Raw genomic sequence first — 19,795 nt, 5'->3', positions numbered from 1 at the left:
TCACCTGGACTTTTATTTCCTTCATCACATTCCCAGTGGGTCAGAAGTTTACATATACTCAATTAGTGTTTGGTAGCACTACCTTGAAATTGTTTAACGGTTCAAACGTTTCGGGTAGCCTTCCACAAGCTTCCCACAATAAGTTGGGTGAATTTTGGCCCATTCCTCCTGACAGAGCTGGTGTAACTGAGTCAGGTTTGTAGGCCTCCTTCCTCGCACACGCTTTTTCAGTTAAAATCAAATCAAATGTATTTATATAGCCCTTCTTACGTCAGCTGATATCTCAAAGTGCTGTACAGAAACCCAGCCTAAAACCCCAAACAGCAAGTAATGCAGGTGTAGAAGCACGGTGGCTAGGAAAAACTCCCTAGAAAGGCCAAAACCTAGTAAGAAACCTAGAGAGGAACCAGGCTATGAGGGGCGGCCAGTCCTCTTCTGGCTGTGCCGGGTGGAGATTATAACAGAACATGGCCAAGATGTTCAAATGTTCATAAATGACCAGCATGGTCAAATAATAATAATCACATTAGTTCTCGAGGGTGCAACAAGTCAGCACCTGAAGAGTAAATGTCAGTCGGCTTTTCATAGCCGATCATTGAGAGTATCTCTACCGCTCCTGCTGTCTCTAGAGAGTTGAAAACAGCAGGTCTGGGACAGGTAGCACGTCTGGTGAACAGATCAGGGTTCCATAGCCGCAGGCAGAACAGTTGAAACTGGAGCAGCAGCACGGCTAGGTGGACTGGGGACAGCAAGAAGTCATCATGCCAGGTAGTCCTGAGGCATGGTCCTAGGGCTCAGGTCCTCCGAGAGAGAGAAAGAAAGAAAGAGAGAAAGAGAGAATTAGAGAGAGCATACTTAAATTCACACAGGACACTGGATTAGACAGGAGAAATAATCCAGATATAACAGACTGACCCTAGACCCCGACAAATAAACTACTGCAACATAAATACTGGAGGCTGAGGACAGGAGGGGTCAGGAGACACTGTGGCCCCATCCAATGATACCCCCGGACAGCGCCAAACAGGCAGGATATAACCCCACCCACTTTGCCAAAGAACAGCCCCCACACCACTAGAGGGATATCTTCAACCACCAACTTACCATCCTGAGACAAGGCCGAGTATAGCCCACAATGATCTTCGCCACGGCACAACCCAAATGGGGGTGCCAACCCAGACAGGAAGACCACCTTCACAAGTGCAGTCTCAGTGCTATGATGGGGTCTAAAACCAGACTGAAGCGTTTCGTATACATTGTTTGTCTTTAGGAAAGCAGTGAGTTGCTGCGCAACAGCTTTATCAAATTTTTTGAGAGGAATGGAAGATTCGATATAGGCCGATAGTTTTTTATATTTTCTGGGTCAAGATTTGGCTTTTTCAAGAGAGGCTTTATTACTGCCGCTTTTAGTGAGTTTGGTACACATCCGGTGGATAGAGAGCCGTTTATTATGTTCAACATAGGAGGGACAAGCACAGGAAGCAGCTTTTTCAGTAGTTAGTTGGAATAGGGTCCAGTATGCAGCTTGAAGGTTTAGAGGCCATGATTATTTTCATCATTGTGTCAAGAGATATAGTACTAAAACACTTTAGTGTCTCCCTTGATCCTAGGTCCTGGCAGAGTTGTGCAGACTCAGGACAACGGAGCTTTGGAGGAATACACAGATTTAAAGAGGAGTCTTTCTCATGATCATGATCTTTTCCTCAAAGAAGTTCTTGAATTTATTACTGCTGAAGTGAAAGCCATCCTCTCTTGGGGAATGCTGCTTTTTAGTTTTTTGTTCTGCCCAAAAATGTTCTATAGGTTTGAGGTCAGGGCTTTGTGATGGCCACTCCAATTCCTTGACTTTGTTGTCCTTAAGCCATTTTGCCACAACTTTGGAAGTATGCTTGAGGTCTTTATCCATTTGGAAGACCCATTTGCGACCAAGCTTTAACTTCCTGACTGATGTCTTGAGATGTTGCTTCAATATATCCACATCATTTATCTACCTCATAATGCCATCTATTTTGTGAAGTGCTTGCAAGCCTCCCCCTTTTTCCTCCAAACATAACGATGGTCATTATGGCCAAATAGTTATATGTTTGTTTCATCAGACCAGAGGACATTTCTCCAAAAAGTATGATCTTTGTTCCCATGTGCAGTTGCAAACCGTAGTCTGGCTTTTTTATGGCGGTTTTGGTACGGAGGCTCCTTCCTTGCTGAGCGACCTTTCTGGTTTGTTGATATAGGACTCGTTTTACTGTGGATATAGATACTTTTGTACCTGTTTCCTCCAGCATCTTCACAAGGTCCTTTGCTGTTGTTCTGGGATTGATTTGCACTTTTCGCACCAAAGTATGTTTATCTCTAGGAGACAGAACGCGTCTCCTTCCTGAGCGGTATGACGGCTGCATGGTCCCGTGGTGTTTATACTTGTGTACTATTGTTTGTACAGATGAACGTGGTACCTTCAGGCATTTGTTAATTGCTCCCAAGTATGAACCAGACTTGTGGAGGTCTACATTTTTTTTCTGAGGTCTTGGCTGATTTCTTTTAATTTTCCCATGATGTCAAGCAAAGAGGCACTGAGTTTGAAGGTAGGCCTTGAAATACATCCACAGGTACACCTCCATTTTCTGGAATTTTCCAAGCTGTTTAAAGGCACAGTGAACTTAGTGTATGTAAACTTTTGACCCACTGGAATTGTGATACAGTGAATTATAAGTGAAATAATCTGTCTGTAAACAATTGTTGGAAAAATTACTTGATTCATGCACAAAGTAGATGTCCTAACCGACTTGCCAAAACTATAGTTTATTAACAAGAAATGTTTGGAGTGGTTGAAAAACAAGTTTTAATGAGTCCAACCTAAGTGTATGTAAACTTCCGACTTCAACTGTATGTCACCCCCTCTGGTTCCTTTCCTAGGTGTCATTGTTTCTGTTCCTGTGTCTTGTCTTCCCGACTCTCATTGCACATCGTTACACTAATTAACTTGAAGCAGTAAGAATGATTTGCAGGTACAGACAAATAAATTGGTAATCAATTATTGTAAAGGAAAATGTGCAATGCTCACTCACCATGATTTGTGTGCATTTTGCCTTTTCCTTTTCAATGATTATACGTTTTGTTGATTGCACCTCAACTCACGTTGGTTGAGCGCCCTCCACTACTTTCCATTATTGATATTTAAATCCAATCTAAGTTTATTGGTTGCGTACACAGATTTGCAGGTGCAGCGAAATGCTTGTGTTTCTAGCTCCAACAGTGCAGTAATAATACCTAGCAATGACAAAATCCAAAAAGTAAAAATTAAGAAATGTTATAAAGAGCAATATATACACTGAGTGTACAATACCTTATGAACACCTGCTCTTTCCATGAGATACTGACCAGATGAAAGCTATGATCCCACATAAGATGTGTCTTTGAACAGGATATGGTCGTAGGTGCCAGGTGCACCAATTTTTGTCAAGAACTGCAACACTGCTGGGTTTTTCATGCTCAACAGTTTCCTGCGTGTATCAAGAATGGTCCACCACCCAAAGGACATCCATCCATTTGGCACAACTATGGGAAGCATTTGAGTCAACATGGGCCAGCATCCCTGTGGAACGCTTTGGACACCTTGCCATTCCCCGACAAGTTGAGGCTGTTCTGAGGGCAAAAGGGGGTGCAACTCAATATTAGGAAGGTGTTCTTAATGTTTTCTACACTTGGTGTATATACAAGATGTTGAAAGAGTTCTCCAATGACTCCAATGCTTCCCCCAGTTGTCAAAAAGTGGATCTCTACTTTAGGGCTCCCGAGTGGTGCAGCGGTCTGAGGAACTGCATCTTAGTGCTAGAGACGTCACTACAGACCCTGGTTTGATTCCAGGCTGTATCAACACTGGCCGTGATTGGAAGTCCCATAGGGCGGTGCACAATTGGCCCAGCGTCATCCGCGTTAGAGTTTGGCCTGGGTAGGTTGTCATTGTAATTAAGAATTTGTTCTTAACTGACTTGCCTAGTTAAATAAATAGAATAGCTCATTCCATCTCATCCCACAGATGCTCAATTCATTTGAGATCTGGTGACAGGGCAGGCCACTGCAGGAAGCTGAATTCACTGTCATGTTCATGGAACCATTTCTGGACAATCCTAGGCTTGTGGCATGGGGCATTATCCGGCTGAAAAAAATCTATTTGCAGATGGATACACTGCTGCCATGAAGGGATGCACCTGACTGGCAATGATGTTCAGATATCCTGTGGCATTCAAATGTTGCTCCACTTTTATCAAGGGACCCAGTATTTGCCATGAAAACACACCCCACACCATCACACCACCACCAGCCTGCAATGTTGACAAGCGGCATGATGGATGCATGTACTCATATGGTTTTCCTCCTATCAGCGTGAAACAGCAGGAACCAGGATTCATCAGACCAGGCAATGTGTTTTCAATTCTCCAGTGTCCAGTGTTTTTGTTCCTTAGTCCACTGCAACCACAGTTTCTTGTTTTTTGCTGCAAAAAATGGAAGGTCGTCGGCTGCCATACCCCATTCGTGTCAGGGTACGACAAGTTGTGCATTCTTTTTATGGGTCTTTTGGCACCAATGGTGTACTGGACGGTCAGTTGCTTTACACAACACGGGAAACTGTTGAGTGTGAAAAACCTAGCAGCATTGCAATTCTTGACACACTCAAAACTACTGCCATACCCTGTTCAAAGGCACTAAAATATTTTGTCTTGACCATTCACCCTCTGAATGGCACACATACACAATCCATGTCCCAAGGCTTTAAAATCCTTCTTTAACCTGTCTCCTCCCCTTCATCTACACTGATTGAAGTGGATTTAACAGGTCACATCAATAAGGGATCATAGCTTTCACATGGTTAGTCTGTCATGGAAAGAGCAGGTGTTCCTAATGTTTTGTACACTCCGAGCTTGCAAGTGTCTTCACTGACATTTTCGACGTCTCCCTGTCTAAGTCTGTAATACCAACATGTTTCAAGCAGACCACCATAGTCCCTGTGCCCAAGAACACTAAGGTAACCTGCCTAAATGACTACCTGACCCTGTGGTGCAAAGACAACAACCTCTTCCTGCCATCCAGGACCTCTATACCAGGCGGTGTCAGAGGAAGGCCCTAAAAATTGTCAAAGACTCCAGCCACCCTAGTCATAGACTGTTCTCTCTGCTACCGCATGGCAAGCGGTACCGGAGCACCAAGTCTAGGTCCAAGAGGCTTCTAAACAGCTTCTACCCCCAAGCCATAAGACTCCTGCACATCTAATCAAATGGCTACCAAGACTATTTGCAAGCCCCCCCCCCCCCCACACTATCTATGCATAGTCACTTTAATAACTCTACCTACATGGTACATATTACCTCAATTACCCCCGCACGGTACCCCCACACATTGACTCTGTACCGGTACCCCCTGTATAGAGCCACGCTATTGTTATGTACTTTTTCTATTTAAATACTGTTATTCTTATCTCTTAACTGCATTGCTGGTTAAGGGCTTGTAAGTAAGCATTTCTTTGTAAGGTCTACACCTGTTGTATTCAGCGCATGTGACAAATACTGTTAGAGCCAAATAGCCAATTTGTATTTGTATACAATAACCAGAGCATTATTAGTTGAATTGTTATTGTGAAGCCGTTATTGCAGACGAATACCCCCCTTGCGGCCAGTGCGGTGGCTACGGGACAGGTTAGGACAGGTTATTTGAGGGAGGAAGTCGGGCCTAAGTGGAGTCTTGGTTAGATGGGGAGCGGTATAGTTTTTTGACCGCACTTGCTCGCACTTACTCACATTATATAGTGAATTTACTGCACACAATAGCCTTCATTTATTGCACTTATAAGTTATTAGAATTAGAGGAATTATAAGGAACATTTTCGTTTCCCCATCTTTTATATTAGAAAGTCTGTAAGTTTAAATTCTTGAACGAAGAAGCATCCTTTTGTTTGTAACTTGCAATCCGAAGTGGCACACTGCCATCATCTCTACGGACGTGCAGTAAAGCCTGCGGGGAGTGTGTGTCCGAATTAGCCCCTCTCTCGCCAGGGCAGTGGTCATATTTATTGGATGGAATCGAGAAAATATGCCACTACAAATACAATTTGATTTGATTTGAACACAACGTAACCACCCGATACAGACCACAACACACCTGTCCATGAATGCACAACAACACACAGTAGCCTCGCCTTTCAATACACATATAGTGTACATATCAAATTCAAACACGATAAAACATGTTTTCATCCTAAAAGTTGTCTGTCTGACTCACCCGCAACAAATGCAGACCTCTAGCTTAGTGTATATCCTATTATACATACAGTACTGAGTGACGATGCATTATTTAATGCAAATGCACGTTGGTAAATGTGTCTTTAGTTTCAAGCACACACTCATGTATGGAACATTGTATATGTTTTCTCACAGTTTAACTACAAAATGCTCAGGACATAAAGAGAAGAGTTACTGTGCTCCTGAATATTTATGAGGGGTAGAGGCAGAAGTGCGTTATTGAAAAGCACAACAATCCGCCTTAGACCGTTTCTAACTCTGAGTTCACATATACCGCTCAATTCTGATCTTTTTTCAAGTAATTGGTCAGTTAACCAATCCCATCAGATCTTATCACAACTTCACTTTTTCAACGTTGATCTGATTGGTCAAAAGATTGAAAGAAAGAACAGAATTGGGCTGCCTGTCTAAATGCAGCCTTTGAGCACCAAATATATTCCCCAGATAAATCCTGAATGGCTTTGAAACATCCCTCATGTTGGAGAGTAAAAACTCATCATGCTCTAACAGAGATGGCTAGCTTTAATGTGGCACCACTGAGCCGAATGTTTCCTGCCCCTGGGCAAGCCAAGTTGAAATGAGAAAATGTAATTATCGTCCCAGCACCTGTTGTTCACACGCAGGGAATTATTACATTTTGTCTTGAGGGGGGCAGGGAGGGAGCAACCTGATTGGCTAATTAAAAGTGAGTGTATCACTAGTGCGTGCTGTTGTTGTTTGGGTTCTGGTTTTGTCACCCTTTGATTTTCTCTCACAGCTGGCCTCTGTGATAAGGCCACGCCTCCTCTCTTTCACGCCATCCAGGTTCACTGTGTAATTAACAGAATGAACTAACTATGTGACATTACCACCAGCTCTATGTATCTGCCTCCTGCTGCTGTGTGCACTCTTACACTGTCTAGTTCAGTAGTCAAGGCACCTTTTACTCTTGCTTCTGTAAACATTGTTGCTGTGCTCTCTGTTCTGCAGTAGGATGAATGATTTGTAATGTTATGCATGCTGTAATGCTGCGGTTTACCTTTACAGGTCTTCATGACACAGTGTTGTACTGCTCTCTCCACGACCCTGTGACCTCAGGCCCCCCAGGTCACATCATCAACAAGGTTAGAGGTCATGTTTTGTACAGAGTCAATGTGGAGGCTGTATACAGGGGTACCGGTACCTAGTCAATGTGGAGGCTGTATACAGGGGTACCGGTACCTAGTCAATGTGGAGGCTGTATACAGGGGTACCGGTACCGAGTCAATGTGGAGGCTGTACACAGGGGTACCGGTACCGAGTCAATGTGGAGGCTGTATACAGGGGTACCGGTACCGAGTCAATGTGGAGGCTGTATACAACGGTACCGGTACCGAATAAATGTGCGGGGACACCGGTTAGTCGAGGTAATTGAGGTAATATGTACATGTAGGTAGGGGTAAAGTGACTATGCATAGATAGTAAACAGCGAGTAGCAGCAGCATAAAAAAGGGGGTAGGGGGCAATGCATATAGTCTAGGAAGCCATTTGATTAACTGTTCAGCAGTCTTATGGCTTGGGGGGAGAAGCGGTTAAGAAGCCTTTTGGACCAAGACTTGGTGCTCCGGTACCGCTTGCTGTGCGGCAGCAGAGAGAACAGTCTATGACTACGGTGGCTGGAGTCTTTGTCAATTTTTAGGGCCTACCTCTGACACCGCCTGGTATAGAGGTCCTGGTTGGCAGGAAGTTTAGCCCCAGTGATGTAGTGGACCATACGCACTACCCCCTGTAGCGCCTTGCGGTCAGAGGCCGAGCAGTTGCCATACCAGGCGGTGATGCAACCAGTCAGGATGCTCTCGATGGTGCAGCTTTTTGAGGATCTGAGGACCCATGCCAAATCTTTTCAGTCTCCTGAGGGGGAAAAGGCGTTGTCATGCCCTCTTGTCTTGGTGTGTTTGGACCATGATAGTTTGTTGGTGATGTGGACACCGAGGAACTTGAAGCTCTCAACCTGCTCTACTACAGTCCCATCGTTGAGAATAGGGGCGTGCTTGGCCCTCCTTTTCCTATAGTCCACGATCAGCTCCTTTGTCATTATCAGACTAAGCATTGTCTAGAGGCTTTACATGTCTGGGAGTTTACACAAATGTGTGCGTGTGTGTGTGTGTGTGTGTGTGTGTGTGTGTGTGTGTGTGTGTGTGTGTGTGTGTGTGTGTGTGTGTGTGTGTGTGTGTGTGTGTAGTTGTTGCTGCTGTATATGTCAGAGTTGACAGAGTTAACACTGTCTATTGTTGTCTCAGACGGTGTCTGTGTGGGGTAGTGGAGGTCGTATCAAGCTGACGGTAGCTAAGTTCGTTGCTCTCCAGAAGGCTGTGCAGCCAGACCTGTACCAGAGCATGGCAGACAGAGACACCTGGCAAAGCAACACGTCTCGCAAGAGGGTTCGCAAGTCAGTGGACCGCACCCTGGCCCACCTGGGCGACTGTCTGATACTGCACAACAAAACACAGGTCTGTCTGGGACTGATGCTGCTGCAAATTGATGATACTCCCAATATTAGAGGAATTAAAAAGTTCACTTCCATGTGTTGTGGCAGTCATGTATTAGCTTACTATACAGACACAGGCTACTTTTTGACACTGTCAAAATCATCTCTGTGCTCTCCAGGAGCTGAATGGGGTGTAGGTGTTGGGGGTGGTAGAGGGAGGGGATGTGCTGGAGGAGTGGGTGCGGTTGGTCAGGGAGATGGCCAAGCTGCCAGTAGGAGGATTCAGTCTGGACGGGCTCCATACTGCAGCCATGGAGAAACACCTCCGGACCCAGCTCATCACCGCCATCAAGGAGCTGCCTGAGGACAAACCCAGGTGTGTGTGGAGAGGAAGGGGTCCCAGGGGTCCCACTTTAAACAAATGACATTACATTTCCATTTTTCATTTGAGTCATTTAGCAGACGCTCTTATCTAGAGTGACTTACAGTCATAAATAGCACACAACGAGTTCTACTATGACTTTGGCAGTGCATGGCCGGATGAACCAAGTCTCGGACCCTGGGAAGGAACATTTTAATGGCCCATCTCTTGGCATAAGAGAGAAAAGATTTCATGCAAATTACCGGCAATTCTACACATTTTGTAATGGGGCAGAGATATTTTTTGTTGTTGCAGCTTCAAAGCTAAAATCCTGTAATTCTACACATTTTGCCATGAGGCAGAGAGAAAACATTCCAGTTTTAAAGCTTAAATTGCAGTGCATTTTTATAGAAATAAAACAAATTTGCTGAAATGCTATTGAGTTGAAAAATGTATAATTGGTGGAGCACTGTGGATACCAATATCCCTGTGATTCTCCCAGGCCCATGTTGCCCAGGGTTAAGAACATAAACTGTAGGTTAATAATTTTACATTGTATTGTATTGTATTGTATTCTACCCTCTCTAAACTTATTTCACGGATCCGTTAGCCTTGATGAGTTCTGGTTAAACTTGTAATAGTGTTAATTATCAGGTATCCTATTGAAATATTGAGTTGCTATAGTCTAGGGTCTACACCAGAAGCTAATGGTTATCTGTAGGAGGAATGTATATGGTGGCAGTTAAGCTTGGAATGTATTGAGTAAAGTAAGGGTAATCACATGTGGCAGGCACTGATAAGGGTGGAGAGATGTGGTTTAGTGAGGAAGGGGGTCGAGGTCAGGTCAGGTCACATTTAAGGGAGAAGGAACAGTTTATTGCCCGTATCACTTAACTTCCTGCCTACCACTGGTGGAAATATGTTTTTGTCTGTTCAGCTGTTCAATTCTTTGGGTGAATTACCTTGGTTGGAGCTATTATTGTGTCCGTCGATTTCTTACTCTGATATTTAGAACCTAACAGCCTAAATCCTTTTAAATCTGTAGTTGTATGTAATATTCATTAAAAAATAAATACATCTATAGCTAGAGGACTCATTATATCTCCAGTATTGATAAATATACACTTAACAAAAATATAAACGCAGCATGCAACAATTTAAAAGATTTTACTTAGTTACAGTTCATATAAGGAAATCAGTCAATTTAAATAAATCAATTAGGCCCTTATCTATGGATTTCCCATGACTGGGAATACAGATATGCATCTGTTTGTCACAGATAACTTAAAAAATAGTTAGAGGGGTGGATCAGAAAACCAGTCAGTATCTGGTGTGACCACCATTTTGGAAACATGAGGTGATGGAGGCAGATGAATGGCATGACAATGGGCATCAGGATCTCGCCACATTATCTCTGTGCATTCAAATTGCCGTCAATAAAATGCAGTTATGTTTGTTGTCCATAGCTTATGCCTGCCCATACCATAACCCCACCGCCACCAAGGGGCTCTCTGTTCACAACGTTGACATCATAAAACCGCTCACCCACACGACTGCCATCTGCCCGGTACAGTTAAAACCAGGATTCATCCATGAAGAGCACACTTCTCCAGCATGCCAGTGGCCATCAAAGGTGATCATTTGCCCACTGATGTCGGTTACGACACCGAACTGCAGTCAGGTCACACCCCTGGTGAGGACAACGAGCACGCAGATGAGCTTCCCTGAGACGGTTTCTGACAGTTTGTGCATAAATTCTTCGGTTGTGAAAACCCCCAGTTTCATTAGCTGTCTGGGTGGCTGGTATCAGACGATCCCGCAGGTGAAGAAGCCGGATGTGGAGGTCCTGGGCTGGCGTGGTTACACGTGGTCTGCGGTTGTGAGCCCGGTTGGACGTACTGCCAATTTCTCTAAAACGACGCTGGAGGCGGCTTATGGTAGAGCAATTAACATTCAATTCTCTGGCAACAGCTCTGGTGGACATTCCTGCAGTCAACATACCAATTGTAGCTTCCTTAAAACTTGAGACATCTGTGGCATTGTGTTGTGTGACAAAACTACACATTTTAGAGTGGCCTTTTATTGTCCCCAGCACAAGGTGCACATATGTGCTGATCATGCTGTTTAATCAGAATCTTGATATGCCACACATGTCAGGTGGATGGATTACCTTGGCAGATTACAAAATACTCACTAACAGGGATGTAAACACAACATTTGAGTGAAATAAGCTTTTTGTACGTATGGACAATTTCTGGGATCTTTTATTTCAGCTCATGAAACATGGGACCAACACTTTACATTGCATTTACATTTTTGTTCAGTATATATTAATTCTTAATCTGTTGTCTAGTACTATATTTTAGCTAGCTAGGACCATCTACTTTAAATCCTGCCCATCTTCCTAGTAGCCTACTTGGTGTGTGAACTGATGACTGCTCATAAGTTGCAGATGATTGTTGACACATCAACCAGGATTAAGGGGCAGGACAATTTGTGACTGTTGTGGTTTTGGTAATCGGTGTCAACTGGTCTTGTCGTCAACTAAGACCGTCGCCGAAACAAAGACTGTTCTGCCGAGATATTGGAGGAAGGAAAGAGAGGAAGGCTCCACCCCACTCTCTCACTTGATTATCTTACCTAGTTGTACACATCACGGACAAACTGAAATGGTCCACCCACACAAACAGCATGGTGAAGAAGGCGCAATAGAGCCTCTTCAACCTCAGAAGGCTGAAGAAATTTGTCTTGTCATCTAAAACACTCACAAACTTTTACAGATGCACAGTCGAGAGAATCCTGTCGGGCTGTATCACCGCCTGGTACGGCAATTGCACCACCCTCAACCGCAAGGCTCTCCAGAGGGTGGTGTGGTCTGCACAATGCATCACCAGGGGCAAACAACCTGCCCTCCAGGACAGCAACAGCACCTGATGTCACAGGAAGGCCAAAAAGATCATGTAAAAGTTTGTGAGTGTTTTTGGTGAGAAGCCAAATTTCTTCAGCCTCCTGAGGTTGAAGAGGCGCTGTTGCACCTTCTTCACCACGCTGTCTGTGTGGGTGGACCATTTCAGTTTGTCCATGATGTGTACGCCGAGGAACTTAAAACTTTCCACCTTCTCCACTACTGTCCCGTCAATGTAGATAGGGGGCTGCTCCCTCTGCTGTTTCCTGAAGTCCACGATCATCTCCTTTGTTTTGTTGACGTTATTCTGCGTCCCGTCAGAAAGTCCAGGACCCAGTTGCACAGGGCGGGGTCGAGATCCAGGGTCTCGAGCTTAATGACAAGTTTGGAGGGTACTATGGTGTTAAATGCTGAGCTGTAATCGATACACAGCATTCTTACATAGGTATTCCTCTTGTCCAGATGGGTTAGGGCAGTGTGCAGTGTGATTGTGATTGCGTCATCTGTGGACATATTGGGGTGGTAAGCAAATTTGAGTGGGTCTAGGGTGTCAGGTAGGGTGGAGGTGATATGATCCTTGACAAGTCTCTCAAAGCACTCCATGATGGCGGAAGTGAGTGCTATGGGGTGATAGTCGTTTAGCTCAGTTACCTTAGCTTTCTTGGGAACAGGAGCAATGGTGGCCCTCTTGAAGCATGTGGGATCAGCAGACTGGGATAGGGATTGATTGAATATGTCCGTAAACACACCAGCCAGCTGGTCTGCGCATGCTCTGAGGACGCGGCTAGGGATGCCGTCTGGGCCGGCAGCCTTGCGAGGGTTAATACGTTTAAATGTTTTACTCACGTTGACGGTGACGTTGACGGTGTTTTACTCACGTTCACGGTGAAGGAGAGCCCGTTTTGGTAGTGTGCCGTGTCAGTGGCACTGTATTGTCCTCAAAGTGAGCAAAGAAGTTTTTAGTTTGTCTGGGAGCAAGACATCTGGGTCCGCGATGGGGCTGGTTTTCTTTTTGTAGTCCGTGATTGATTGTATACCCTGCCACATACGTCTCGTGTCTGAGCCGTTGAATTGCGACTCTACTTTGTCTCTATACTGACGCTTAGCTTGTTTGATTGCCTTGCGGAGGGAATAGCTACAATGTTTGCATTCGGTCATGTTTCCGGTCACCTTGCCATGATTTAAAGCAATGGTTTGTGCTTTCAGTTTTCGAGAATGCTGCCATCAATCCACGGTTTCTGGTTGGGGAAGGTTTTAATAGTCAATGTGGGTACAGCATCACCGATGCACTTGCTAAGAAACTCGCTCACCGAATGAGCGTATACATCAATGTTGTTGTCCGATGCTATCCGGAACATATCCCAGTCCACGTGATTGAAGCAATCTTGAAGCGTGGAATCAGATTGGTTGGATCAGCGTTGAACAGACCTGAGCACGGCGTTTCCTGTTTTAGTTTCTATCTATAGGCTGGGAGCAACAAAAATTGAATCGTGGTCAGATTTGCCGAAAGGAGGGTGAGGGAGGGCTTTGTATGCATCGCGGAAATTAGAGTAGCAATGATCCAGAATTTTGCCAGCCTGGGCCACGCATTTGATATGCTGATAAAATTTAGGGAGCCTTGTTTTCAGATTAGCCTTAAAATCCCCAGCTACAATAAATGCAGCCTCAGGATATGTGGTTTCCAATTTACATAGAGTCCAATGAAGTTCTTTCAGGGCCGTCAAGGTGTCTGCTTGGGGGGGATATACACAGCTGTGATTATAATCGAAGATAATTCTCTTGGTAGATAATGCGGTCGGCATTTGATTGTAAGAAATTCTAGGTCAGGTGAACAAAAGGACTTGAGTTCCTGTATGTTGTTATGATCACACCACAACTCGTTAATCTTAAGGTATACACCCCCGCCCTTCTTCTTACCAGAGAGATGTTTGTTTCTGTCGGCGCGATGCATGAAGAAACCGGGTGGCTGTACCGACTCTGATAACGTATCCCGAGTGAGCCATGTTTCCGTGAAACAAAACATTTTACAATCTCTGATGTCTCTCTGGAAGGCAACCATTGCCTGGAAGGCAACCACTCTCTTGTTGTCAAGAGACTGGACATTGGCGAGTAGTATACTCCGGAGCGGTGAGCGATGTGCCCGTCTACGGAGCCTGACCAGAAGACCGCTCCATCTGCCCCTTCTGCGGCGCCGTTATTTTGGGTCGCCTACTGGGATCCGATCCATTGTCCTGGGTGGTGGTCCAAACAGAGGATCCGCTTCGGGAAAGTCGTATTCCTGGTCGTAATATTGGTACGTTGACATTGCTCTTATATCCAATAGTTCCTCCCGGCTGTATGTAATAAGGCTTAAGATTTCCTGGGGTAACAGTGTAAGAAAAAATACATAGAAAAACAAAATACTGCATAGTTTCCTAAGAACGCGAAGTGAGGCGTCCATCTCTGTCGGTGCCAAATCTCCCCCACCCGAGCCACTGCCTGTTCACCCCGTTATCATCCAGAAGGCGAGGTCAGTACAGGTGCATCAAAGCTGGGACCGAGAGACTGAAAAACACCTTCTATCTCAAGGCCATCAGACTGTTAAACAGCCATCACTAACATAGAGAGGCTGCTGCCAACATACAGACTCAAATCTCTGGCCACTTAAATAAACAGACTTAATAAAGGTATCACTAGTCAATAATGTTTACATAGAGGTATCACTAATCAATTTAAATAATGCCCCTTTAATCATGTTTACATATCCTACATTACCCATCTCATATGTACTATATACTGTATTCTACACTATCTACTGCATCTTGCCTATGCCACACGCCATCGCTCATCCATATATTTATATGTACATATTCTTATTCATCTCTTTACATTTGTGTGTATTTGTGTGTATAAGGTAGTTGTTGTGAACAGTTGTTGTGAATAGATTACTTGTTAGATTTTCCTGCATAGTCGGAACTAGAAGCACAAGCATTTTGCTTCACTCACATTAACATCTGCTAACCATGTGTATGTGACCAATAAAATTGGATTTAATTTGATGATCTCATTTTTGCTCTTTTGTAGCTTCAGCAACTCTGTGTGTTTTCGATCAGTTCACTCCTCTTCGTGTTGGCTTTACAGACACTTCCCACCCGTTGGCTGCAACCCTTCAAATTTAGTGTATTCCTGGTCTCCGGCAGCATTTGGAACTGCCGATCTGCGGACAAGAGCGCCAAGTTCACCTCAAACTATGCTGCCCTTCAGTCCCAAGACTTTTTGGCCTTGACATGGATCACCCCAGAGAACACTCCAGCTGCTCTCTCTTCATCTGACTACGTCTGAGAGCATGGTGGTGGCACAGGGCTGTTCATTTCTCCTAAATGGAGATTTTCTATTTTGGCCCTCACCAGTCCATCTCCTCATTTGAATTCCATGCTGTCCAACATTGTTGTTATCTATTGCCACCAGGTGCCCATAGAGAGTTCCTCAATGAGCTTGACACCTTGATAAGCTCATTATTGAGGATGACTCACTGCTCTTCGTACTCGTCGATTTCAACCTCCAGGGGTCTCCCTTCGATTCATTTCTTCCAAATCTCTTTTTCCCCTCCTTGCCTCTTTTGACCTCAGCCTTTCCCAGTCCCATCCCACTCAAAAGGCAAGCAATACACTAGACCTCATCTTTACTAGAGGCTGTTTGCCTCCTAATCTCACTGCAACCCTCCTCCAGGTCTCTGATCCCTACTTTCCTTCAAGTCTCCCTTTCCTCTAACCCTAGCAACTCAGCCCCTAACCAGATGGTCATGCGTCGTCACATTCTTTGCTCTCTCTCTCTCCCACTAATCTCTCCTCTTCTATCCACTCATCTCTCCTTTCTGTTAAAACCTACTCCCTCCTGTGTCCTGATTCTGCCTCTTCGACCCTACTATCCTTCCTTTCCACATCCTATGACTCGCGCTGTCCCCTTTCTTCCCGGCTGGCTCGGCCGTCCCCTCCTGCGCCGGGACTCATTGCAAGCTTACAGAACAGGGTTGCGGGCAGCTGAGAGACAATGTAGGAAAACTACATTTCCAGAGGACTTATCATCCTTTCACTCCCTCCTCTCTACCTTCTCTTCCTCTGTATCCGCTGCTAAAGCCACTTTCTATCACTATAATTTTAAGCTTCTGCCTGTAACCCTAGGAAACTCTTTGCCACCTTCCTTCTCCTCCTTAATCTTCCACCCCTCCCCCTCCCTCGTCCCTCTCTGCGGACGACTTTGTCAACCACTTTGAAAAGGAGCTTGATGACTTCTGCTCTTCATTTACAGCCTATTGAATCCACTGGTCCCACTCACGCAGAACTACCCTACGCCTTGACCTGTTCCCCCCTGTCTCTCCAGATGAAATCCTGCGACTAGTGAGGTCTGGCTGCCCGACAACGTTCTCCAGACCATCTCTGGAGACCTTCTCCCATTCCTCACTTCACTCATCAACTCATCCCTGACCACTGGCTGCATCCCCTAAAATGGCCTGAGTCACTCCCCTCCTTAAGAAACCAACACTCGACCCCTTTGATGTAAAAAACTGCAGACCGGTATCCTGGAATTCTTTCCAAAATACTTGAGCGTGCTGTCTCTGACCAACTCTCTCATTATCTCTTTCAGAATGATCTTCTTGACCTTAGCCAGTCAGGCTTCAAGGCGGCTCACTCAACCTAACTGCTCTTCTCTGTGTCACGGAGGCTTTCCACACTGCCAAAGCTGACTCTTTCCTCTGTTCACATCCTCATAAATTTATCCGCTGCCTTCTACACCGTGAACCATCAGATCCTCCTCTCCACCTTCTCAGGGCTGGACGTCACAGTCTCTGCACACTCTTGGATTGCATCCTACCTGGCAGGTGGATCATACCAGGGCTCCCCTCTTCTCTTTGGACATCAAGTCACTCGGCTTCGTCATATCCTACACGGTCTCTCCTATCATTGCTATGTGGATGACACTCAACTACTTTTCTCCTTCCCCCTTCTGACACCCAGGTGGCGACACGCATCTTAGCTTGGTGTCGGCCCACCACCTCAAGCTTAACAAGACAGGCCTCCCCCGGGAGGAAGAACAGCTCTACCAACTTCAAGACCTCTCCACATTGTCCCCCTCCCAGAGTGCAAAGAACCTTGTAGTTTTCTGCAAACATCAAAGCAGTGACTCACTCCTGCAGGTTCATTATTTTATAAATGTTATCACACCCTTATTTTACCAGGTCAATTGACTGAGAACATATTCTCATTTACAGCAACAACCTGGGGAATAGCTACAGGGAAAAGGATGAATGAAAGCTGGGGATGATTAGCTGGCCATGATGGTATGAGGGCCAGATTGGGAATTTAGCCAGGACACCAGGGTTAACACCCCTACTCTTATGATAAGTGCCATGGGATCTTTAGTGACCACAGAGAGTCAGAACACCCATTTTAACACCCCATCCGAAGACGGCACCCTACACAGGGCAATGTCTCAAATCACTGCCCTGGGGCATTGGTATATTTTCTTTTAGGCCAGAGGAAAGATTGCCTCCTACTGGCCCTCCAACACTACTCCCAGCAGCATTTCGTCTCCCATTCTGGGACTGACTAAGACCAACACTGCTTAGCTTCAGAGGCAAGCCAGCAGTGGGATGCAGTGCGGTATGCTGCTTGCTTGCAACATATGACACTACCTCACACAGGAAGCGCCGCAGATCCTAATCCAAGCACTTGTCATCTCCTGTCTAGACTACTGCAACTCGCTGTTGGCTGGGCTCCCAGGTTTTGCCATCAAACCCCTGCAACTTACCCAGAACGCTGCAGCCTGCCTGGTGTTCAAACTTCCCAAATCCCATGTCACCACGTTACTCTGCACACTCCACTGTCTTCAAGTCGATGCTCGCATCCACTAGAAGACCTTGGTCCTTGCCTCTGGAGCAGCAAGAGGAACTTCCCCTTCTGCTCAAACCCTACACCCCAACCCGAGAACTCCGTTCTGCCACCTCTCTTGGCCATCCTACCCCTATGGGAGGGAAGCTCTCACACAGCCATGGCACCCCCAATGTCATGGCACCCCCAATGAACCAGCTTACCCCTGAAGCTAGGACAGCAGAATCCCTGCCCATCTTCCAAAAATGTTTGAAGCACTACCTCTTCAAAGATTATCTTAAATAATCCCACAGCACCCCCCCCCCTAAAATGAATGCACTAACTGTAAATCGCTCTGCTAAGTGACAAAAAAACGTAAAATAAAGGTATAAAGGTATGTATGTGTGTACACTTTTGAAAAAAAACTATTTTCTACATTGTACTCCCTGTATATAGCCATGTTATGTTCTACTTCCTATATATAGCAATGGCGATGTTATTTTCTCCTCCCTACATACTTTCTTCTTTTTTTTACTCCCTATATACAGTACCAGTCAAAAGTTTGGACACACCTACTCATTCAAGGGGTTTTCTTTATTTTTACTTTTTCTACATTGTAGAACAATAGTGAAAATATCAAAACTATGAAATAACACATATGGAATCATGTAGTAACTGTCACGACATCCAACGAAGTCAGCTCCTCTCCTTGTTCGGGCGGCGTTCGGCGGTCGACGTCACTGGCCTTCTAGCCATCGCCGCTCCATTTTTCATTGTTCCATTTGTTTTGTCTTGTTTTCTGCACATCTGGTTTACATTCCCTAATCACATTGTGTATATATATTCCTCTGTTTCCCCCATGTCCTTGTGTGGAATTGTTTTTGTTACATGTTCAGTGTGCCGCGCCAGGCTGGTTATTTCCCCCCTGGGTATTCTTGTGTAACCCATGGGAGGTTGGATTATTACGTTTGTTTTGTGACGCTATTTTGCGCATTTCTCTTTTGCTTATTTTCTGGAGATTTTCACGCTGTTGCATCCGTTTGTTGTGCTTCTGCCCAAATAAAGAGTGCGCCTGATCACAACTCTCTGCTCTCCTGCACCTGACTTCAACACCAGTACGCTGACAGTAACCAAAAAATGGTTAAACAAATCAAAATATATTTTATATTTGAGATTCTTCAAAGTAGCCATCCTTTGCCTTGCACACTCTTGGCATTCTCTCAACCAGCTTCACCTGGAATGCTTTCCCAAAAGTCTTAAAGGAGTTCCTACATATGCTGAGCACTTGTTGGCTGCTTTTCCTTCACTCTGTGGTTCAACTCATCCCAAACCATCTCAATTGGGTTTCGGTTGGGTGACAGTGTCACCAGAAAAGCACCCCCACACCATCACACCTCCTTCTCCATGCATCATGGTGGGAACCACACATGCGGAGATCATCCTTTCACTTACTCTGCATCTGACAAAGACACGGCAGTTGGAACCAAAAATCTCAAATTTGGACTCATTAGACCAAAGGACAGATTTCCACCAGTCTAATGTCCATTGCTAGTGTTTCTTGGCCCAAGCAAGTCTCTTCTTCTTATTGGTGTCCTTTAGTAGGGGTTTCTTTGCAGCAATTATACCATGGAGGCCTGATTCACGCAGTCTCCTCTGAACAGTTGATGTTGAGATGTGTCTTTTACTTGAACTCTGTGAAGCATTTATTTGGGCTGAAATTTCTGAGGCTGGTAACTAATGAACTTATCCTCTGCAGCAGAGGAAACTCTGGGTCTTCCTTTCCTGTGGCGGACCAGTTTCATCATGGCGCCTGATGGTTTTTGCGACTGCACTTGAAGAAACTTTCAAAGTTCTTGAAATTGTACGAATTGACTGACCTTCGTGTCTTGAAGTAAAGTAATTTCTCTTTGTTTATTTGAGCTGTTCTTGCCATAATATGGACATGGT

General features: G+C 45.1%; 1 protein-coding gene across 1 annotated transcript in view; it reads left to right on the top strand.

Moving 5' to 3' along the window:
* Positions 1-19,795, top strand: part of qtrt2 (queuine tRNA-ribosyltransferase accessory subunit 2) — a 57,723-nt gene that overhangs the window by 25,879 nt on the left and 12,049 nt on the right. The window contains 3 exon segments of the mRNA XM_045701937.1: positions 7,309-7,393; positions 8,549-8,758; positions 8,916-9,112. Coding sequence (XP_045557893.1) covers positions 7,309-7,393; positions 8,549-8,758; positions 8,916-9,112 — 492 coding nt within the window.

The sequence above is a fragment of the Salmo salar genome, chromosome 19 (genome assembly GCF_965601325.2).
Source record: "Salmo salar chromosome 19, fSalSal1, whole genome shotgun sequence".
NCBI classification, from domain to species: domain Eukaryota; kingdom Metazoa; phylum Chordata; class Actinopteri; order Salmoniformes; family Salmonidae; genus Salmo; species Salmo salar.
The sequence above is the reverse complement of the archived record's forward strand: the minus strand, read 5'-3'. Positions and strand labels throughout refer to the sequence as shown.